Here is a 23,875-nt window from a genome sequence, read left to right on the forward strand (position 1 = left end):
TTACAACAGTCAGTACAATTGAAGCATTCATCCTTGAAACTGCTCTACTACTATGTGAGCACCCCATGTGTTAGTTTTCTGCAACGGGACATCTCGGTGTACTGAAATGAGCCTTGTATCTTCATGCTCCTGTGACGGTGAGGATGGAGCTCTCTCCACCCACCTCCTATTCTTTCTCACCACCCAATGCTCAGAACTGGAGTTGTGTTTACATGTCATGTTCAGTCTTCTCCAGTGTATGCAGTTTAAAAGAAATCAGTTTGGAATTCTTGCCTCTTGTTGGATTACTTGGATATTCGAAGACATAGGTTGGATTACTTGGATATTCATGGCATTTGGAGACATAGGCTTTCTGTTTGTTCTCACTTCACTGAAGTCTTCAGATTTCCAATATTTGTTTCTTGTCATATGGCAGTGCTTATCAGTGACCCACGTAGAGAAAACCATTTAATATGCATCTGAGAGCTGCCATCTTCAGAGTAATCAAGATGACAACTCAGTATTCCCAATGAGACTCAGTGTTCTCAGGATTATGCTGGATACCAATATATTTTGGAACAATCCAGACATCCCTTCTACAATCCTGGACTCTGACAGGGGATATCTGACTTTACTCTAGCAGTGAAGGTTCTTCCAGCACTACTCGCCCTCATTCAAAGCCTGATCAGCTCATTCCTTCATTTCAGGAGAAGGAAACATGTTCTCCAACTCCGCTTCTACATCACAAGACTCCTAAAATAACAGGTGAGTTGGATCACAATACAGCCTTAAGACATAAAAGGCACTTTGAGCTCAAAGGCCATCCTTGAGGCCATTTTGCCTTTGACAGAGCGGTCGCTGGCTCCTCTTGTACCCCAGTGAGAACAGAGGAAGAGGCTGGATGAGCTCAGTTCCACCTGTGCACTCTGTTCCCTCCAGCCGTACAATAAGCAGGTGATCACTTCTGAAGTTGTTCATGCTATCTTGGCCACCAGTGCACTGACGAAAAAACGCACTGAACGCAGTACTTGCCGAGATTATAAACGACTCTGTTTAAACCCTTTATCTGACTTTCTTTTTGTTGAAGCAGACAAGAAAAGATTGAGACAAAGCATTTAATAAAGAGGAGACAAAAGGAATACTTAAAAAAAAAAAAGTTGTATGTACATTGCACGTTTTCTGGAGAGCATTGGTGGCTGAATAGACAGATCTCACTGCCTGTGTTGACTAGACCCCCATCCAGCGTAGAAACCTGGCTCACCATAAGTATCTGCATTGTAGATATTTTCATTTAAATAGATGATGCTGAAGACAATTCCCCCATCTTTAACAGGGATAAGTCATCAACTAAGTGGATTCTCCAACTTGGGGAATTTTTAGTTCAAGGGTAGAGTCCCGCCGCTCCCGCCCCCCCCGACAGTGTAGGTTTAATCACAACTATAAGAACTAGATTTGAGGACCAAACAACTAAAGATTACATTTCATTAAAATGAAGGAAGCTGCCTACTTTTCCTGAAAAGGAACCACTGCACTTGTACAGCCATTGCAGGAGCACGGCCTCCCAACCACCTGTTTTCAGTAAGGCTGGTAATGCCCAGGCTCCATGTGAGGGACGCACCTGAGCGCCGGTACGAGCAGTTTTATGAAGACTTTGCCTGGAGGGAGTAATCTAAGTGGGGGGGGACGACGACCTGGTGTTAAAACACAAGACTTCGACACCGTGGAGTGTGTCGGACTCTGCCTTCCAGACACCTCCTGCCTGCGGAGCTGCGTGTGGAAGCGCCCTGAGGGGAAGGTGGCGGGCGGGCGACACCGACCCTCCCTGAGGGGACACCCTCGACCTTCACAGCGCTGCCTCGGCCCCTCTCAGCGCGAACCCGGCCCCGCCAGCCACCTCAAAAACCCCGGCTTTGTCTCCGCTGACACCTCTCTCGGCCTCTCATGCCAGAGGACGCGGGGAACCCACGCACGACCGCGACCAGCCCTTCCCGCCCCGGCGGGTGCTGAGGGACCGGCCCGGGCGGGTCGACGCCTGAGAGGGGAGGCGGGGCGGCCGCCCTCCGCCATTGGGCAGCTCCTGCCCCGGGGGCGGGCCGGGCTCCCCCCTCCCGCCCCGAGGGTCCGCTTTGAAGAAGTGCGGGTCCGGCGATGGCCACCGCCTGAAGGCAGCCGGGCAGCCTTCTCCTCGCCTCCCCGCCGGCGGCGGGGGTCTAGGGGCAGAGGGAGGCGGAGGAGGAGGAGGAGGAAGAAGGGCCGCCCTCGCCCACCCCGGCGGCGGCGAGGGAGTTGGGGGAGCGCGGGCGTGAGGGGCTGTGAGGAGGAGAAGGGAGCGCGGGCGTGAGGGGCTGTGAGGAGGAGAAGGGAGCGCGGGCGTGAGGGGAGCCGCGGAGGCGGCGGGACAGCGAGGAGGGACTGGGGGGTGTGTGTGTGGGGGGGAGAAGCATGGAGGAGCCGCGGGGTGCGGGGCCGGCCCAGGCGGCCGGCGGCTGCTGAGGCAGCGGCCCCGGGGGGCGCTGCGGGCACGCCCGCCGCGGAGCGAGCCATGCGGGTGGCGAGGTGGCTGGCGGGTCTGCTGTGCCCCCTCTCCCTGCTCCTCACCCAGTCGCGGGGAGTCCGCTTCCACCCGGGACAAGGTAAACAAGCGGTAACAAAGGGCGGCGACCGCCCCCGGGGGTGGTGGGGGGGTCCCGGCCCTGCGGCCGCGGGCGGGGAGGAGGACGAGGGAGCGTTTCCTCACGGCGGGACGGTGTGGGGTGTGTAGGGGAGCAGCGGGGCGGCTGGAGCGGGGTCTGGAGGCAGGGTGTCCCGTCCCGTTCCCCCCCCCCCTTCCCAGTCCCGCTGCTGTCACTGGACCCCTGGCTAGTGCCACGAGTGCCGTGCCGGGAGCCGTTTGGGTGAAGGTTGCCGCCGTGCTGTTGGGTCAGGCTGAGTCTCTTTTGGCTTTCTGTTGCAGAGACCTTAGTGAAGCGGCTCTCCTCGTACGAAATCGTCACACCCGTCCGGGTGAATGAATTCGGAGAAGCGTTCCCTCACATGCGTCACTTCAGCAGGAGGAAGAGGAGCTTGGAGGCACCACTGGAGCCCACTGCTTTCCGAATGCATTACCAGCTCACTGCGTACGGGCAGGTCTTCCAGCTCAACCTGAGCGCCGATGCGGGCTTCGTTGCTGCTCGGTACACTGAGGTGCACATAGGGGCCCCGCAGGAGCAGTCCTCCCCTGATTTGCGCCACTGTTTCTACCGTGGGCATGTCAACGCACAGGAGACGCACATGGCTGTCTTCAGCATCTGTGGTGGCTTGGTAAGCATGTTGGTTACTGCCTCCTGTCTCCATTCATATTCTCCTCCCTGAAAGAAATGTAGTGGGATGCCTTTGCTGCAGAGCTGAGCTGGAAATTCTCGGGCATCGTTCCAAGTAGTTGGTCATGAAATGTCTTGGCATCCGCAGTTTGCAGTCATGATGATACTCTTTTGGTGGGATATACAAATGCTGCTTTCAAAGGATCTATGGCTGGCCTGTAATAGATTTGGTTGATGTAACTCCTGACACCAGGAGCATTATAACGGCGGAAAAAACATGCCTCAGAAACATAGTAAGCTATTGTTTTGATAAAATGATGCTGTTAGTTGGCATTGGTTATGTGTTTGTCGCTTTATAGGTACTGTGTGGTTATGAGTGAGGAATAATGGTGCTTGAAATGATGAGAGAAGAACTAGCGTTGATATTTCTTTTCTGCTGCTTTCAGCAGTGCTGTAGAGGTGTGTCATGTTCTAATAGGTGTGCAGTAGCACTCTCTAATCATGTTTCTCTTAGAAGTGAATGGGAAACTTCCTACTAACTTCAGTGGGAGCGTGTCTATAAAACGCTTCTTGGGAAATGAAATGAGCAAAGAAATCGAAACTCCATGGATACACATTCTTTACTTATCCCTTGATAGCATTCCTTATGTCTTCCAAAGGGATGATGAAGCAATCGTATTGCGCAACTGTTTATCAAAACTGGTGTACTGTGCTGCTAAATTTCATAGTTTTGTGTCTAGGAACAAGATGACCAATACCTAGCGCTTTACCACAGCGCTGTTTATTGAAATGCTGAGGACAAGTATGTGACACGCACACTATAAAAATGCGATGTTGTAAATACTACTGTGAATTTAAGTTGAGGGTGTTCCGTGTCTTTGGCAGCCGCTCAGGAAAGTAAAGGTGCAAGACTTTTATTTTTGGAAATTGAAAAAAAAAATCCAACTTCATATTCTAGTCTCTTACTAGTAGCCTATAGAAAATAAAATGGAGTTGGCTGGATGCGTGCAGGAGGGTGTAACGCGTATTAAAAGAAGGTGATACACATAATGGAAAAGAGGATCAGAAATAACTGGCACTTGAGAGAGACACCTCTGTTGTCTCATGCTTATTCTTGGCCATTTGTATATATGCCACCTTGTCTTTGGGTTGAACTCTGTAGGCTTGGGCTAGTCCTTGGAAATTACTGGAGAAGCAAGCATTTGAAAACAGTAACTCTGTATTCATCAAAGTTTTGCCTATATATCTTGCTATACAAACAGCTGTCATTGGTTCTTGTCTGCATTACCCAAAACCCAACTCAAACCCGCACCAAATGCCCCGATATGTTGCCCTAACTCACAGAGGGAGTAGGAGAGAGGAGGAATCACAAATACATTGGTTTTTTTTTTTTCCATGTTTCATGTTGTAGTAGATGCTCATATACAGTGGCATTGAGAATAGTGTCATACTTTATAGGGAATAAATATGAGAAGTTTTAAAACCTTCACTTTTCATAACTTTTGTTGCCTGTTTTAATTCTGTCCCTGCAAACCGTCACTTTTCATTACTTGAAGGGACCACATGTGCTGAAAATATTTTTTCTGAAAAACGTGTACCTACTGCACTTAAAAGTTGTCTCAACTACCTGTTACTTAGCAGTTCTCAAACTCTTCAGCACAAGACCCTCTTCTCTGTAGTAATTTGAATGTCTCACTTCTCTTGTCTCTCTCTCTGCTTCACTGGTACATTACAGTCTGCATCATGTATGCTTCCACTCAGAAATCCCTGAGTGCCTTTGCCTCTTCTAGATGAGCCTTGTGAACTTTCACTGCAGTTTCTGGCTGGATTTCATGTCCTCAGTCATTGCCTGGCTGACAGAGTGCCTAGTCTGAGCTACCAGCAAAGCCCTTGCCATCCTGGTGCTCTCTGGACCTTCTCTCACTGGTCATTTCAGCTTTGCCCAGGCAGACACAGCCTTGCGGAGGGTCTGTAGCATACCCAGCACTGTGGCTGTTTTCCACTGACTAATGAAGCTGGTGAGGTTTTCAGATGAGGAAGCAGAGCCCTGCATGGGTGCTGGTGCAGCTTTTGTGGGACATGCCTATAGTTCCCCAGGGAGGGATTGTGTGGGGACGAAGAGGTGGTCATAGCCAGCTGGTTGCCTGTATCTGCACAGAGTATCCTTCACCCTGACTCAGAACTTTTAGCCTAATGTTCTTCCTCATCATCATGAATTCAAAGTAAATGTTACACTCTCCATGTGACTGCCAGGGGAGACAACTTTTTTGGAGTCGAGAGAAGAACGGATGTGAAAGGAGGGAGATAGAGGCCAGGTGGAGTTTTCCTGTGAGATCTTGTTGTCCCTGAATGCATTCCTGACTCCCAGGGGGGGTACCCTCAAAAGTTAGTAAAAAGATATTTTTTCTCAAGGTTTTAAAAATTTCATAGCTTTGTGCATGCAACAGATGTACCTGCAAAAATAAGCTAGTCATTTATTGCTCTTTTATTGAATGGTACCACGTTTCATGTATACATGCAAAGATTTAAGTGGGACTGCTGCTGAGGTAAGATACTACGTATCGTGAGTGAGACAGTAGAAACCAGACTAGTGACTCGGTAGCCTGTGTTATATTTATTTTAAGTAAAATCCCTTCTCTTCACAGGATCCATTTTCCCGACAGCTGAACTTGAGCTGGGTGTATGGAAATCAAAATAGAAGAGATTGCTTTGAACTATTAGGTATAACTTTATCTTCCAGCTTTGCATATATAAGGCAATTGCTGTAGACCAATGCTGTAGAAGCTAGGGAGGCAAAAAGGACTTGGACTTGGATAAAAAGGTACAGGAAATTTAAAAATGGAATTTTAAAAATTGCTCTGAAGATATGCCTGAGCGATCTGAAGTTAAACCAGGTACTTGCATTCACTTTATCTTGTAGGCATCTATTCCCGAGCTCTGCCCTGCCTTCATTCACAGCTTCACTCCTGCTTCCCAAGTTCCTTCTTTTCTTTTTTTTGCATTCTCAAGTTGAGTGTGTTCTCCCCCTCACCCTCAGTTAAGCCTTTTTCCAAGTGTGCCAAGAGCATGTACAATGCAGAGTACCCATGGAGCATTGCTTAATGGCTCCTGACACCCTGTATGCAGTTTTGTTGTGTTACATTTCAGACCATGCCCTGGGTTCAGGGATGCAAATGGCAAAGGGAGGTTAGAAGGTCAGCAGGGAGTCTGTAGTAATTGCAAGGAGGGAGTGTGTAATTAGGGAAGTTTGGGATGCCATCAAAGGCAGAAGGTCATTTGAAGTGATGGCCTGGGTGCCTAGTTGAACATCTGATCATGTACAGGCATCTTTAGAGTAATTTTTGAAATTTCATGCTTTATTTAATTTTATTTTTCTAAGTTCTATATCTCTTTTACTGCTTTAGTCAATTACAGCTTCCTACAAACATGGGAAGCGAGATCTGCTGAGGATGTCCCTGGATGCATGTAGACTAAAGAGACCTCTCAAATGTTATCCAGACAGCAAAATCAAAGAGGTACAAAAATATATTAAGAAATCATTTAACTTTTGAGAACATATGGCTTACAAGTTTATTCACAAACAGGAGCAAATACCAGTGAATAAAGTATCTTGAAATGAGGGAGCTATCACCATTTATAACTTGAATGAGCCTTCAATTCGTAGCAGGCCCCTGTCTGAAGAAAGGAGCTTTTTTTTAATTTAATCCTGAATGAATGCTATAAAACCAGGTTTTTTAGTCCTTTGAGAAGCTTGGTGTTATTTCTTAGAGGTCAGGAATGTGTTGACTGATGCTGAGGATAGTTAAAACCAGTTCTTGTGAGCTGGGAGAATGCCTAAGTGCCAAAGGTGTTTAATGTGACTGTACTGTGAGAGAGGGAGGAGTAAGAAAGGAGAAACATACATCTTTTTGGGTGTACAGTCTCTTGTGCATAAAGCAACTTCACATGTTCTCTGACTGGCAGAAGTTAGGAGTAGGAAAGTACATGTGAATCTTTTCTTGCATGGATTTGCTAGCTATCAGCTTTCCGCAGTCCAGGAAGGCAGGACTGCTTTGTTCTAATGTAGCTTCTGGAGTGTAACAAGTCTGTGTGACAAATTCCTTTCGCGGGAGCTCAAGGAAGCTCCTTGGTAACACTCCTGCATATCGAGCTTACTTTTGTCTGGAGGATGGCAGGAATATGAACCTAAGTGTGGATCTTCAGAATTTCCTCAGTACAAGAGGTTGTGTTTATTTTTTTTATTAATACGGGTCAGCGGATCACCTTTCTGAGAGATTTTGAAAACAATTCTGTCTGCTACTGTGGATGAGTGCAGTGGTTCCTTTTAAGGAGAAGTAGGCAGTCCTGGAATTTATCTCAATGAAATGTAATTTTTAATTGTTTGGTTAAAAACCACACAAAAAAACCAAGCCAAACCAAAACTTGCTAGAAGCCAGTGCTAGCATAGCCATCATCTAGTTTCTTGTGCAGATATAGTGCAGGTAACAGACTCTAGATATTTGTGCCTCAGTTTTGTTTTTTGCTTAGTACTAATAACTTCAATGAGTTAAGCTACACTGGTTTTCCAAAGAAAGCTTTAACACTTGTAACTGGAAGATATGCTTACCTTGACATAACTTAATGCTTTAACTTATGGGCTGTCACTTCAGAAAAGTTACTTTCTAAATCTGAAAAGCAGATTAGTTTTCCGCATTCAGGTCGCATTTATAAACCTGTGAGCATCCATAAGCCACATAATAGTTTTTATAGATTTTTATCTTAGTGTAGAGATTCCATCATAAGCTGGGGAAAAAAAAATCATATTGAAAAGTCAAACAATTCTTGTTTGGACAAACTAAGTCTTATTGCTGGTGACTGGTTGATGTGATGACTTCCACTTAATAGTTCTGGTTTCACTTGTCATATAGACATAGAAGGTGAGACTCCAGCTCTGAATCTCTGCAATACAACAGTCAAAAATTTAGTGCTTCCATTATCACCCTGTGCACTTGTTCTATCTCTCACCAGCACAAAATGGTTTCAAGTACAAGGATTGACTTTGCAAGTAAAAGATAAAATGTTCTTTCTTTTTGTCTGTTGTTTTTATAGCTAAAGAGAACAAAAAAGGATCAGGAAATAGACTGAACTCTACCTTCTCTACTTTGAAAAGGTCTAGATAAATACTTTTGTACTTGATTGCTTCATTTGAATTTTTAATTTAATCTTTCGTTTTGCTGCTTGCTTCTCTGATTATTTATTCTTTTGCTCTTGACTTAATTTCATTTACAGTTTTTATCTCATTTACTTTGTTTTCCTCTTAGCTTTTTCTTAATGTGTTCTCATGTATCTTTTACTATTGCTATCCTGTCTCTTTTTAGCTTTGTTTTCCTGTGTGTAGACACTAGATGTCTTCTTCACATACATCTGAGAGTGGACCATAACACTTGAATTTACTTGAATATGTTCCTGTATCCCAGAGTCAATTTCTGCTTGTCTGCCTTGGCAAAATCACTATTCATCACAGAATTTGTTATAAAATAGTAAGACAGCGTAGGTCACCCCTGCAGCTGTTACAAAAACCTGAAACATCCCCAGTACATTTCCTCCAAGCTCTTTACATCTCTGCTTTTCCTGAAAATATTTCCACAGATGCTATGCTTTTACACCTGGACCAGTACAGATCAGCAAATACAGGTGGTAATTGCAACTGTAAACAGAAAATACCTGGGGTTGTGAATTGTGCAGCTGAAGGTCTGTCACAGAAAATGTCTGTGGGAAGCAGTAGGATCTGAGTATGTGTCTACCTTTTCAGCAGCAATTCTGCATGAGTTGCCCTTTAAACAGCCTGGGACATGCCTATGTAATGTTTTATGTCAAGGGTGCTCAGCCATCGCTGGCCTGCCTTTTGCCCACCTCCTGTGTCTGGTAGGCTTCTTCCCGGGTGGCTGCTTCAGCACATTCTGTTTGCCAGATAAATTGTTCTGCTGGCTGCAGCCTGTTCTTAACTGCTGCCTTTATAGATGATCCACAATCTCTGTTTTATCATTTTGCATTTATATGACACAGGTGGATTTGCTGGAAAGCTGTGGGCAGCCACAGGAGGTTGGATTTACTTTTATTTATATATGATCACGTTCATTAAACTTCCAGGAAGTATGCAGAAGGTACTGTGCATGAACACGAGTGATAGGAGTGTCACAGGAGGAGAGAGGACACAACATAATGGCTCTTTGCTGTCACTAGGTGAGCTAAGTTACTGAAGTAGTGTGCAAATTGGCGCTTTTTTTTTCTGGTTTTAAGTTAATGCTTCCAGCCCCAGGTGGCAGTCAACAGTTAGTCGTCATGGATCTTGGGAAACTTTGTACTCTTGGGGAATAGATAAGCTTCCCACATGAGATAACGTATCTGCAATAGTCTCAGTTGTTATTCAGTTTCAGACGTACCCTTATGTAGAAAATGGCAGGGTTATTATAGCAAAGTCAGACACTGTGAGAACAGGTCATATCCTCTGGGTATACACATATTGACAAAAATACTCAAGGTAGCTTACTGTGTGGTTGACTAAAGTGGGTGAAAATCTAGTCATACCTTACGTGTACTTGAGTGATAACCACCTGATGGTGCATATGAGGTTGAAAGGACTTTATGGAGCTATTCATCTTCCAGTGAGAGAAAAAGGTGGTTCTGCGTGTACTTAAAAACATCAAAGCTAGGAAGTTCTCTTTAAACAGAGATAAGTTGCAAATGTAAATTTGCTTGATGTTTACTGAGACAGACAAGATTATATGATGGAGTTTCCTCCAAGATTAAGCAAATGGAACCCACAGGTCTGTGTTCTATGGGAATGCTTAGCTTGATGATAGTTTATTTATGTGTTGAAAACAAACCCCCGAGAAACCAAAAATCAAAGCCAACCACCCCCTCCCTCCCAGAAAAACCCAAGCAGACAAAAAAACCTTTTTATGTACATATACATTTTGTTTCAGCAGTTTCAACAAGTATTGCAGAACAGCTGCTTTACCATAATGGAATCTCCATGTATATATATCTATGAAAAAAAGCTGTTATGCATAATTTTTAATTGACTTGTCTAGCTTGTTCACTGTGAATTGTATATAAAGGTAAAAATAAATAAATCACCGCTCTCTCTTCCTTCCACTCCAGTGAGTCTTGTTAATTGCCATGAACCCTGTTCTTTCCAGCTGTCTCTGTTATTCTAACATTCTCTCAAGTTCTGTGCTATGTAGCCAGTCTGTTGCGGCTACAAATTGTATTTAGAAACTCCTGGAATACCATTTTTACCAGGTTTCAGCCAGACTTTCTTGCCTAGAATAGCCTTACAAAGCGATGTTCAGGGTACCTAGGGCCAGGTTTTACACTTCCTGCAAGAATGTCTTTTCCCCTATGCATTATGCAAAGGGACATACCTTTTTCTGTGTGTGTGTGTCTGTGTGTGTGTCTGTGTCTGTGTGTGTTCCTGAGTGAAAGTAACTTGGCATTGAGGACTCTGGATCCAGTGCTACGGTTATCAGTATGGTTACGTCAGGTGTGATCTAAACATACAAATGGGTAAGATGCCTTTAGGAGTCTATATATGGAATTCAAATTCCAGTCTGGAATTACGTAATTTTATTTAACCAGTGATTAGGTGCCTTTCCAGAATGGGACACTTCTGAGCATAGGTAGATGCCTCATCAGTTCTGTCAAGGTGTGATTACTATCTGCTCATGAAATCTTAACATCACAGAATTTGTAAGGAGATGTAGTTGATCATAGTTAAACTTACGACAGAAGTTTTTTTTCCCTATAATAAGCTTTTACCATTTTATTTTATTTCTCTCTAAGAACTTCAAATATAATGTTGCTTTCAATCACTTCTAAAAAGGTGTTCCACCAGAAAACACTTATTGCCAGATATTTCTTCCCTGCTGCTTAGCGGGTGTACTATTTACTAATTATTTCTAGCTGGTGTATTATTTATTATTTTATTACTGTTTTCTTATTTCTATTATATTAGCTCTAGTTTTAATTAATACATTAGCTTGCAACCACTACCTCTGGTTGTGTTTCTAGCTGAATTATCTTCTAGTAGAAATATTTTTTCCAGATGTTGGCAGGGTACCATGATCAGATAACCTCTAATACTTTTTTTTCTTCAGTGAACTAATTAAGCTACGCTTCTTAAGTCTTTCATTAGAAAACATTGTAACAGTGGAGCAGGAAGAAAAAGGTGAAGGGCTTCTCACATGATTCAGAAGAGCTTTGAATTAACGCAAGGGGAAGGGAGAGGAGGTGGGGAAGAGAATAATATAAAAGGAAGGGATTTTGTAATTTACTTGGACTATGAAAGTACTCTTGCTATAAACTACTTGCAGGTTTTTGAGTTAAGAAGCCATACCATGAGGGCATGAAAAATACTTGAGCACAGGAGTGGAGCTTACCTGGGAGGGAGTCTGCCAGTTTAGAGTCACGTTTTCCAGAACTTCAGTTGTTCTTTTAGCATTTTTCTGAAATCTTTCCAATTTTGCTGTTGGACATATTAATTCCACATTTCTGAAACCTGCTATATATCCCTTATGTTTTCCATGTGTTCTACAAAGTTGCCATTATACACAAGGATGTAATTTGTATATGGGCATGGTACGTACATTAACCATAACTTCTGCAATATTTATTTCTACTACTCTTGGAATAGAGCAAATACATTGATTAAGACTGTACAGTTTTAAGCCACTTTAAACCACTAAGACATACCATATATAGTGAGTAGCTGTGTTGATCCATTGAACCTTGATTTAATATAAAATGTCTAACTCATCCAGAGTATTTTAAATCCAAGAAATAAATTATCTTCCTCATGTGGGTTTTCTCATAAATTTCCTCAAATCCATGCATATGCATAGTCCTGGATAGCACTCCCTCTTTGGACCACTTATTTATGATGTGCAAGAGACTGTTTTCAATTTTGTACTCTACTTCTACTGAAGAGATCTTTTAAATGTACTTTTACCTCTTTATCCGAGAACAGAAATAGAATGTTTCAGGCAGATTTCTTGTTATATGATTTGAGAGGCATCTGTAGATGGTAAGTAAATCCAGTTCTTTTCTGATTTCATTTCCTGCATATGCTTGGGCTCCTGTTTCAGCAACCTGCCTCTGTACATCTAAGTGACTTTGCTTTATTTGGTTTTACCAAAAGTATTTTTCATTTGGATTTTCATTTGGATCTCACAGCCCTTTTGCTCGTGCGCCTAACACGCAGTAGTAACTCCATTTGTATCAGCAGAGTCTGTCACCAGGTTAAGTATCACTTTCATGAATGAAGGACTATAAAGCAGACGGTGTAGCTGGTGGCTGAATTTTTGTAGACCTATGTGTTAGGATAATGAGGAGATAACCATGTGTAGCTAATCAAACTCCATCTTTATTCTTTGTAGAGAATTTAAAGGATTGGAATTGGTGGCTTCAAGCTCAATGTCTGCTTGGGTTTTAAATGACAAATCACATACCCTTCTTAAGATGCAGCACTGTTTACATCTCTTATCCTTTGCTCTTTGTCATGTACAATATAATAAGTTCTTCTCAACTTGGATAGGGGATGTGCAAAAAATTTATCATAGACTACCGGTGGGAGGTCTTTCTAACTAGTCAGTGGTAGTAATTGTTTACTTATACATTGCTGAAGAGGAGAGAATTCATTGAGGAAAGAATGAAAGTTTGTTGCACTACAGATTTTTGATCAGCTGTTTCTTCCATATCTAAACAGACAGTTGATCCTGGGATACAGTGCAAGAATCAGTGGGCCAGAGAGTGAGCAAGTGAGAGGAAGCCTGGCTCCATTTTTGTGAAATAGTTAGCCCAAGTATCTGGACATGTACAGGGTACGTGACTTCCATTGCTAGTGCTTAAACAAAGAGGTGTGGGAGTGCACACCTAGAGGAGGAGCAAGGCAGGAATAGCTCTTTTGGAGTACCAGCAATGCTAGATTGACTTAGATCAGTCATGATGCCTCATGTTGACTCTTCCCAATCCACTGGGTAGGATAATGCATGCATAAATATAGTTTTGAATTCCTAGATAGGATTTTTCCTGTGGTAGCACTTGGTTGTCTGAGTATGGGGTCAGGAGTCTGAGGGGAATTTTCGAAGTGATCAGACTCACTCAAAAACATATGTCTTACTGATTTTATTTTTTTTTTTGAGTGTGAAATGGTAGAAAAATATAGCCTTGTTCTTGCAGTTCATCTCTTCCAGTGGAAGTCTGATATTCTGGAAGATGAGTTTAGTTTAAAATGTAGCACAAACTCTTTCCTTAATAGTTCTGTGCTATTATTCTCATAATCAGTATGTTTGTTGTAGCTGAAACTGTTTCTTTGTAAAACCTGAAAGCCTGTTAGTTGGAAAAGCCATTGAAGAAGCAAATACAGAATATCTGCTCTAGCTATTAGAAGGGGTAGGAGGGAAGTAAAATGGATGTGTGGAGTAAAGCAGTAGCAAAAATGTTTTTTCTTAAATCTAAAATAACATTTTAAATGTCTCCTATCTCGAAATAGGGTTTATGGTATGTCAGGAGAGAAGAATTAACTAGCATGTTAGTGTTCACAAATAGTATGGGGTCAAATTTATCATATTTTGGTAATTGGAACTTTAATAATTTATGTAATAAACATTAACATGAATCTTAGCTTCAGTTGTTGCTGCTGTCCCTGAGTGACAGGCTCTTCTCTGTCCCTGTCATTTTGCCCAGAAGGTTGCACCTACTTAGGACTAACTGACAAGCTGTGGCATATCTGTTTTCATGAGGCCCTTTCCAGGGAGGCACATAGCATTCTCAGTACACTCAACCTGCCATCCTCTACAAATCATGTGCCCTGGAAACATTGGGTGTGAGGAGGCTGAACTGAACATCCAGCATGAAGACTACTTGCAAAGAATTTAAAGTGGGGGGGGGGGGGGGGGGAAGTGTTTCTGTGAGTTAGATTAAGCAATCTTGAAAGGAAAATACTACTTAGCTGTGTCTTTTTTCATTCTGCAACAAAGGCGATGCAGAGGATCCAACCGCAGTGGGTTTACAGTAACTGTAAGTTTTGGATGATATGTATGCTATGTGTCAGGCAAGATTACAGATAGTCTGACATATGCCTGAAGCCTAACAGACTTCTAAATGTAGAAAAGTCATAACTGCTTAGAAGGATCCCAAATTCAAGGGGGTATTATAATTCCAGCACAATACCCTGGACGCTAAGGTAGTCTGCAGCAGATTTTAAGACTACTTGTAGGTTGCTTGAAAAAAACCTATTCTCTCTTCTCTTCTTGTGTATCTTGCTCTGCCACTCTCTCTATAACCCTGAGTTTCAAGGCTGACATGAAGACTTAATCTCTTAGACCATATTATGTAGTTTATCACTATTCTCTTATTGGTCAACATGCCTCACTAATATGGCAAAACAGCTAACAGGATGCAGTGCACCTGCTCACTCTAGGTGCTTAATCGGCTGAAGTGAGGAAGTTGCCAAAAAGTCTGAAAACAATTTGATGAAATTCTTACATGGTTTTTCTTTCTCATAGTCTCTTGAAATAAGGTATTTAAGCCATAGGAAACTATGTATTTTGTTAGAAATGCAGTGAGAAAGAAGAGACTCTGTTTTAGGATTTTGTAATTGAATGGATTATGGTGTGAGGGGGGTAGGGGAAAGGAGCTTAATGTTTCTTCTTTTTCATTGTATATGTGCCAGTGCTTTTGTTAGTAGTCAAGTTCCTTTGGTTCCCATTACATAGTTAGCCATGTGTGCCCACTATATTGGGGGAGGGGGGGGGAATTGAGGAGAAAAACGCATTAATGAAATGGTCAACTTTAAATTCCTGGAATTAATTTCAAAGTCTTTAAAAAGAATATCAGGCTAACACTGTTTCTAATCTGTGGGCAAATTGCAATTTTAGAAGAAAAATATTATATAAATCATGTAAAGGACAGAAGGCAACAAATCAGTCTAGAATTTGGACAACACTCAAATCCTGAATTTCTTGATGGCCTCTGTTCCCCTTTACACAGTTACCAGTGGGTCCTGCTTGGTTATGCCTAGATTCTCTTTACTTTTGTGATCTCCTTTGTTTCATTAACTCTGTCTAGTAATTACTAGATACATAGTTCATATGCAAGGTGGTCTGTTATCAATTATTCTGGTGGGACAAGTCTCTGAAAGCAAACTTCTTTGCCTTACCTTCAAGCTTCCATCTCCAGCTTCCACTGCAGCTTGCTCTATTATGTGCAAATTTACTTCCATTAATTTCAAAATATTATCATACATAGTTTATTATTTCAATGAAAATTATAGCAGTATTTTTAGTAGAAAATAAATCAACTACTTCTCTTACTTTCAGATGGGCACCTTTAAGGCACATGATGGTGAATATTTTTTAGAACCTCTCATGAAAGCGGATGGAGGTGAACATGAAGATGAGCATAACAAACCACATCTTATATACAGGCATGAAGAACTTAAAAAAATGTATCAGAAATCCCGTAAACCTTGTGAAGTTTCAGGTATAGTCATACTTTAAGTTTCAATGTGGCTTTTTCAAATGTCATATGTTGTTTTTAAAAAAAAAGAAAAGCAAGATTTAATGTTTGTAAATAATATTTATCTCCAGATTGTTCCGTTAGAACCTACACATTTCTTTCATGTAGGCTTGGCAGCCATTTCCTTTTTTTTTTTTTTTGCCAGTGGCTAATTCAAATGTAGGACAAAATGTGCATGTAAAAAAAAAAAATTCATGACATTGCAAGAACGTCTCTGTGCATTTACTTTTTCACCTGTTGTCCGATATGTAAACATTTAAAGAGTAGATCAACAGGAGTTGTTGTTTATGTTCACAAAAGAAGGAACTTACTGCAAGTCTAACAGATAATACAGGACACCTGTCTTCCTTAATAATGGAAGTTTCTAATATTACCCATTAATGTAGATTTTTTTTTTGTCCTTAAGTATTTCAATAATTTGTTCATACTACTTATTCATAAAATTTAGTTTTATTTGAAAGAAGGGAACTGGAGTAATTTACAAGCATACTATTAGCATATGTGACAAGTGAATGGTTGTACTTTCATAGATTCACGGTATATAGGTTAATCATTAAGCAAAGTAACTTAAGAGCAAGCATGTATGCAGTGATAGTGACTATGAAGGACAAAAAAGCTTTATTAGTACCATGAAGCAGTGAGTAGAAAGCACTGTGCTGTAAACTAACATGTGTTTTAGTGGGGCAGACAACTTTCAGGAGTTGTTTTTCATAGTTATGCATGTATCTTTGTAGTCAGAAAATAGTATAATGTGGGAAAGGCACCTGCAGCTATAATCAAAGTACAAAAACTAGACAAAAGAGCACGATTAGAAAGGATTTATTTGAAATTGTAGGTATCCATAGACTCATTCTAAACACTGAGATACCATCTGGTTTGGGATATAATGATGTAGAAGCCTTTGAAGATCCTGCCTGAGCAATGCACTTCTTAACATTTACTGTTATACTAGTGCCATTTTAAAAATATTTTTCATTGTGTTGGAAACATTTTTTTTAAGCCTAGTAGCATAAATGCTTTCCTTTTGCTTTTGATAGAAGCATACGGGCTTCGTTTATTTGGCTTCAAAGAAAACACAAGTGGGTGGAGATTCACAATAGGAGAAAGCAGCTTATATTTGGTTCAGCTTGCAATTTAGAAATATCCTGTCTAATTAAAATTCTATACCTTTCATGAGATTGAAATCTGCATTTATGTATTTTTGAATGTACTTGCATTTCAGGAATGGTTGAGTGCATAAATATGACTATTTGAAGAAAGGGAAAATAATTAAACTTCAGCTTTGTTTTCTTAAGGAATATCTGTCCAGATGTTTGAAAATATAATTTGCAAAAATAATGGTGTAGCTTGGGTGGCTAGTGTTTTTAATTTTGGAAAATTCTTAAAGCATATTTTATATTCAGAAACAATATGTTGAGAATTCTGCTTTTCCATAGATACTAAGGGCAGAAAGCAACCATTATGATCATCTTGCATTCAACAAATTCTAGTGAAAGACATTTCTTTTCTTTAGCTCTGTTTTAGGAAGCTGATGCTATCTATTCATTGATTGTTATTGCAGAAAAAGGAGTTAGTACTTTGAAAATCAAGCAAGTGTTGTTATGCCTGATTCTTTTTTTTAATGATGAATAATATGTACTGAACCAAAGTAGAGGTCTTTCAGTTTGTTGTGTGGTTTGTTTTTTTTAATATGTTGCGTATGAGAAGTCTATTAATATAAGCAACCTAGTGTGAGGAAAAAGGCTCCAAGCATTAAGAAAATGGTCATTTTTCCCCCTTTTCATATATTGGAGCAACTACAGAAGATTGTGAGCCAGGGATTACTGTCATTTTGTGGGGAGCAAAGTTGCAGAAATGTTCGTGGAGAAAAACCTTGTGGTGTTATATTTCTGTCCTTCTAAAGAAGAGATTTGTCTCCTTTAAGGCTAGTCTTGCCTGGTTATTCACATCTTCCCATCAAGGAAGAACAGAGTATATCTAGCAATACTTGTGATCATGAGAGTTTCTCTTTCTCTAGTAAGTGAGCCTTGACAGAGGATATGGAGAGGCATAGTATTCAGTACCTTTTTTTTAGTTTGAAATTGGACCACGGTAATTACTTCTAAAATTGTTTAACTAATTTTTCCTCACTTTGTACTCATTTCTTCTAAACTAAATTAATTGGAAACCCAGGTACAAGCCTTACTCAAGTCAGGACAGGACATCCGCTGCATTTCCTCTATTCGTAAATCCTGTTTCCTTATACAGGGAAGTTCATCTGAGTTTGCCATAATATGTTTTTGATACATGCGATAGCTATTATTCATCCACTTGTTGATTTCTGGTGTTTATAAACAAAACTAATTTGGTTTGTTCTGGTATTGAATTTGTCTTGGCTGGTCCATAAATTTAGGTTGTCTTTAAACTCCCACTTTAAATATAGATGCTGTTTCCCATTTTGCCAGTACTCTGAAATCTCAGACACCTTCTGTGACCTAGTAAAGATGATGTGCATATGAGATCGCTCCAGCCGGTTCTCTTCATTGTATCACACTCACTCAGTCTGAATGCATCTAATACACGTAGGTACTCAGGAACAAGTTCCTCTTCAAAGCTGGTCCCCAGATTCTCCCCTTGTTATTGTTAGTGCTAATAGTTTTTGCAATTATTACAGCTATATTTTGTGACTGACTTTTAGACAATTGCTCAGCAAACTTTAAGGTGCTCGCTGTTGTCCCTCAACTGTTCTTTTCTGGCTGTATTGTACATCTGTATGTAAAGTACCCTAACTTTAAAGAGGACAGACAATTGACCTGTCAAAAGTAGCTTATAGTTTACGCATGAGGGCTCTTCCCTTGAAATATGGAATGCATAGATTTAAAACTTCCCAAGTTGAGGGTGACAGAGTTGGGATCTCTGAATTCTTGAGCCAGTGTTGTAGTCACTAAGTCATTAGAATAAGAGGATTAGGAGACATATCCTTTGGCTGCTACTTTTTAAGAGGAAATCTAGCTTCCAGAAAGACAGTGGAGGTTTGTTCTGAGGGGTCTGAAGTGTCTAGTTAGGTGCTTATGTTCTGGAGAGTAGTGTGAATTCGGATATGCTTCTCAGTTAAGTATTTTTACCTGGGCTATTGCTATGGTGACTTCCTGATCACTGCATGGATTTTATGTGTTGGGCATCAGAAGCCTCTGGTGTCTGGACTGTACAGTTTAATTGGAAGTATTACAGTACTCAGTTTGGAGGTATCTGAATAGGTTCTATATTTCCTTTAGAACCTGATCCTACGTAATGTGTATTAACAAAGCTGTCAAGGAAGTCACTGAAGGCTTTTGATATGTACTTGCTTATGAAGTAAACTCCATATTTATATACATGTAATGTTATATAAATGAAAAAGTCAATAGGGACTTGAATTCAGGACTTGGGCCTAGTCTTTGTTATGGTTTGTTTTGGTTGATTTTGTTGGTGTCAAATGTTTGTGTGTAAAATATGTATTTTGTTTAATTAACTTGCTTCCTTTGTTGCACTTTAAGCTATAGTACTTATCTCCTTCTAGCCTGCCTGCTTGGATTATACTGCATTCTAGGAACTGTATAATACTCCTATCTTAACTAATTTTTAACAATGAATCCATATATGATAGACCTATCTGACAATGTACGAGATGTCTAATTTGATGTTCCTATTACAGCCTTCCATGTCTAATACATTTTTTTAATTCTTGCACTGGTTCTCTTGGAAATGAGATGATAAATATAAGTTTGCTTTGTCTATTTTGGGCAGCCTTTTGTCCATTTCTCTTTTTAAATTTAGAAACTGCATTCAACAGTAAATCCTTGTACTTTACAGAAAAAGAGTTGAAGAAGAGCACTTTACTACATCCAACCTTCAGCAGTTTAAATGAAGAGAGCAATATTTTACAGAAGTCTCTCAGTTTAAAGTATACTTTAAAGAACCTATCCATAGAGGATGGTAGCAATCTGCATTCCAGGAAAAAACGTTTTCTTTCCTATCCAAGATACGTAGAAGTTATGGTTACAGCTGACACCAAAATGGTTCGTCACCATGGGCAGAATGTACAGCACTACATACTAACATTGATGTCAATAGTAAGTAAACTTAAGTTCATAAATATGAGCAATTTCAGTTATTTCTGTTCTGTTGTTTTCCGTTCTGCAACTTCCCTGTCTTCTGGTTTGACTGAATTCTGTATTAAATGAGATTCCATAAACATAAACAAAAAAAGCAGAGCCAAAACTTCAGATTATGTATCTTTTCAGTTTAATGCAGTAAGGTGTGTAGGTGAAAAGTTGTGACCTATTTCCTGATTTGCTGTTGCATTAGAAGAGTTCTTAAGCTTCAGTGAGTTAAACATATGGATGAATTACAGCAGACAGAGGTTAAAAGGCACTGTAAAAAAAAATGCTCGGTTATAGTAATCCTAGTTTTTCAAGTAATTTCAAATTAATATGGGTCAGACTTTGAGTTGGCATCATTTAGTTGAGCTCTTTCTGTGATGAATTTTTTTCTTGAACCAAAAGTCACTTCTTGTATTGATTTAGGATCTAGTACAATAAGCTCTGTAAAATCAAAAGGTTTGCCATGACATCTTGAACCCTTTTTTAGGAAAAGATGTGCTTAAAATATTCTGCTTAGCAATTATTTCTAGATTTCTGTCCTATCTATTCAAGAAGCTTAATTTATATGAAACTGCATCTAACTTTGGGCTTGCAAATTAAGACACCTGCATATAGGTGTCTATGGAGATATCTGTTTTAAATAATAGAGAACTATTCATTTGACCAGTTACAGACATCTGCTTTTGGATGAACAGAATAGCTCTCTAGTTTCCACTGGGATATATTAATTTGCTTCATAGAAGTGTCCAGTGCCATTTAAGATGCCATAGGACATCTGACTTGGCCTCAGCTGCTGCTTCACAAATGTGTGCAAGTCATCATGTACATCACGTGTCGTATCTACCAGTTCTGTATAGGTGTCTGATAACCTACAGCATCTGAAGTGACACTAGATAATGTGTAGTTGGGCAACTGAACGGAGTTCTGATCACTGTAATGTCTAGATCTCCAGCTGATGGCAGCAGAGGTGCTATCACCTCTTACACAGATGTAGGCACCTAAATTTAGAAGATGGAATTTTCTTTAACTGGTTTTTAAGTAAAATAATGAAATCTTAAGGAAGATTAGTGTACTTTAATTTGATAAAGCCTTCTGAATTTTTGTACTGGCAGTGGTGTGAAGGTCTGAAAGTTATGTCTTACAAAAAAAAAATCAGTATTGAAAGGTGGATTTTTTTCTTATTGTACAGACTCAATTTGGAATTCTCTTAGAAACAACTGATCCCAAAGATGCCATTTATAAAGTTACTTTTTTAATACAGAGCTGTACGAAGAACTAAAATGAAGTGGTCAAAACATTATTTTAAAGTGGAAGCTGTTTTTTACAAAACTTTACAATAAGATCAAATGGAACATTTATTGTATAGTTTTCATGAGGCACTGTTGTTATTATAGCTGACATAATTCCTGATGTTCTTGTTTAAGAACAAACATTGTTCCTGCATCTGTAGATGTTGTGCATTCAACCACTGTTCCTTACAGTGCAATGTTTCTTGTGTCTTTTTACTTACATAATTGGACTTCTACTTTGTGAATTGGATATGCATTCTATAATTGCTGCTAAAGAGTGTCTATATGAACTGTTTTTAAGATCTAGCATTTTAATATATACACGTATGAGTGAAAGAATACCAGTTCTTTGCTAAAAAGCTTGCGATTTCATTCTTGCGCTTACCTATCTGTACTGTAAAACTAGGGCTTAGGGCAGTTATTGCTGGCTTTGAGGTAATGGCATACAATAAAACACTACATCTTTAATGTGAATTTAATATCTTTGAATACCACAGTATATAGTAAGATGTATAGCTGGCATCTTCTGGCAGCTCTTATTCCGCATGCACATCTGCTACTTCTGAAGGTAATCTTGAAACAAAAGTTTAAGATGTTATTTCTAGAAATGTTTAGCTTTTATAAATGCAGATTTTTTTTAAAGTATAAAATCGGATCTTAATTCTGATATATTATTTTCTTCACAGTCCAGTTAATATTCTCCCCATCCCCACAAGAATACATATCCCAGCTCATATCCCTTTTTCTTGAAGCATTTCAGCAATGTCATAGAATCACAGAATAATCAAAGTTGTAAGGGACCTTTGGAAGTCATCTGGTCCAACCTTCTACTCACACATTTGATTTGTTTGACAAAGCAATATATAATGCATATGAAGATACAGTCTTCAGTAGCTTCTTTTCCTTCTCTTTCCCCATAATAGTTATTTTTCAGTAAGCTAGTAATGAATGTGAAGAATAGGAAAACAAATGACTACCACTCTTTGCTATGTAATCTGTATAAGAATGCATCAGTATGCAGGTGGGTCATTTCTTGACCCACAGCCTATTAGTGTTTGAAATGGAACCATTATTAGTCTTATTTCATTACCCATAAAGGGAAGAAATGCAACTATTAAATTTTATCCTTTCTGCCATTATACAGATAGCTTTGATTATTAAATTTAACTGGTACTTGTGTCTGGTCAAGCAACTTCTCCTGTTACAGGAAATTGTCAGGTTGCTGGTATTTTAAATGAATCAAGCATTATATTCTACTCTTATAATAATTCTGAAACTTTTAAGGATATTCAGTTTTGGCTTGAATTTTAAAGAAACTTAAAAAGTTTAAGCATATAAATCCCATTAAATTTTAATGAAACTTAGACATCTAGCTCCCAGAAGAACCTTTGAAATCCTGGCCCATTTTTCTTTTCTTCCTTTTTTTTTCTTTAGCATCAACAAAGCCCCCAAAGTAAACTTGCAGTTATAGGATACTGTTTTATGAGTGGAAAATAAAAACTGAAATATACTGCTAAATATTTTTAGGGTTTTAAGTGTCTTGTCACTCATCCAATTCAACCTGAAAAGGCTTAACTCTCAGCGTGCAAGTAATCCCATTGAAATGGAACTGGAATGCATTTTCCCATTTCTTTAAAATCGCATAAATCTTGGCAAGATGAGTATTCACAGTATTTACACTATGTTTTGGGAATACTTACTAGTTCTGATTGAAATATGTATTTAAAAGTACAAGGAATACCTCTGCCATAGGACTTTAATGTATTTCAATACAAAAGTTTTGATAGAGTGGCATTATTTACTGTGACGTGATAAATAAAGTAATAAAGAAATCTGTGATTGCTTAACTTGCAATGTTCTTTCTTGTTCATCCAAGTGTTGCATCAGCAGAGCAGGCAGTAGGTGCTGCTTTAATAGATTAAGTAGCTGGAGCACTCTATCTTAGGCATATTACAATGTGACAGTTCAAAGTCCGTAACATGAAGGCTTGATCTTGGCAACTGAATTAATTCATTAAAACACTGGAGTTTACTGTAAAAGCGCCGAGAACTCATCAAATCTGGTTCCATGATCGATTTTGAGGTAGTGTCCTCATTTTCTGAATCAGGTACCTGATCATTGACATCTTTTTTAAGAAATACACTGCTTATATAGTTAGTTTGGTAGTAAAAAAACTTCTTGGTCTGTTCTTAGTCTGCTTGCAGCAAGAACTTTGTGATCTTGCCTTTCTGAAAAGAAAACTTGACATGTAAAACCACCTGTGGTAGGGCTGTGTTGGCCAGCTCAGATCGTGAACTTGGCTGACTGCCTTGTCATGTGAGTGCTAGAGTTGGAGCATGGGAGGGGGGCAGCCATGCATTCAAGGAGAGGATTGAGACAGCATCAATTTAGATCATTTAACTTGCAGTGAGACTGTGGAATCATAAAATGGCATTATATAATGCTATAATACCATTATAACATGGTATTAAAAGCTGGTATTTTTAATTTTCATCCAGACAGGTTCCTGACTTGGACTGCGCATAAATGGCTTTACTCTCCATTGTTTTATGCTTTGTGTAGTCTTTCAGATCTGTGCAAACGAAGCTGCCATTGAAGTACCTTGAAATAGTTATGGTTGTTTTAGTAA

General features: G+C 39.9%; 1 protein-coding gene across 8 annotated transcripts in view; it reads left to right on the forward strand.

Annotated features, from left to right (window-relative positions):
* Positions 1 to 2,104: 2,104 nt before the first annotated feature.
* The window catches only part of ADAMTS20 (ADAM metallopeptidase with thrombospondin type 1 motif 20), a 99,176-nt gene continuing 77,405 nt past the window's right edge, over positions 2,105 to 23,875 (forward strand). For 4 of the 8 annotated variants that reach the window (XR_012654643.1, XM_075059155.1, XM_075059157.1 and 1 more), the window contains exons 1-4: positions 2,105 to 2,612; positions 2,933 to 3,279; positions 15,638 to 15,800; positions 19,668 to 19,927. Coding sequence is in view for 6 of the 8 variants with exons in the window: in XM_075059155.1 (XP_074915256.1) it covers positions 2,522 to 2,612; positions 2,933 to 3,279; positions 15,638 to 15,800; positions 19,668 to 19,927 (861 nt within the window). In the remaining 2 variants the exon portion in view is untranslated. Of the gene's footprint in view, positions 2,613 to 2,932; positions 3,280 to 5,923; positions 6,000 to 14,200; positions 14,337 to 15,637; positions 15,801 to 19,667; positions 19,928 to 23,875 lie in introns of those variants that run through there. The other 4 variants (XM_075059158.1, XM_075059159.1, XM_075059160.1 and 1 more) reach the window with 4 other exon arrangements.

The sequence above is a fragment of the Buteo buteo genome, chromosome 28, assembly GCF_964188355.1.
Source record: "Buteo buteo chromosome 28, bButBut1.hap1.1, whole genome shotgun sequence".
NCBI classification, from domain to species: domain Eukaryota; kingdom Metazoa; phylum Chordata; class Aves; order Accipitriformes; family Accipitridae; genus Buteo; species Buteo buteo.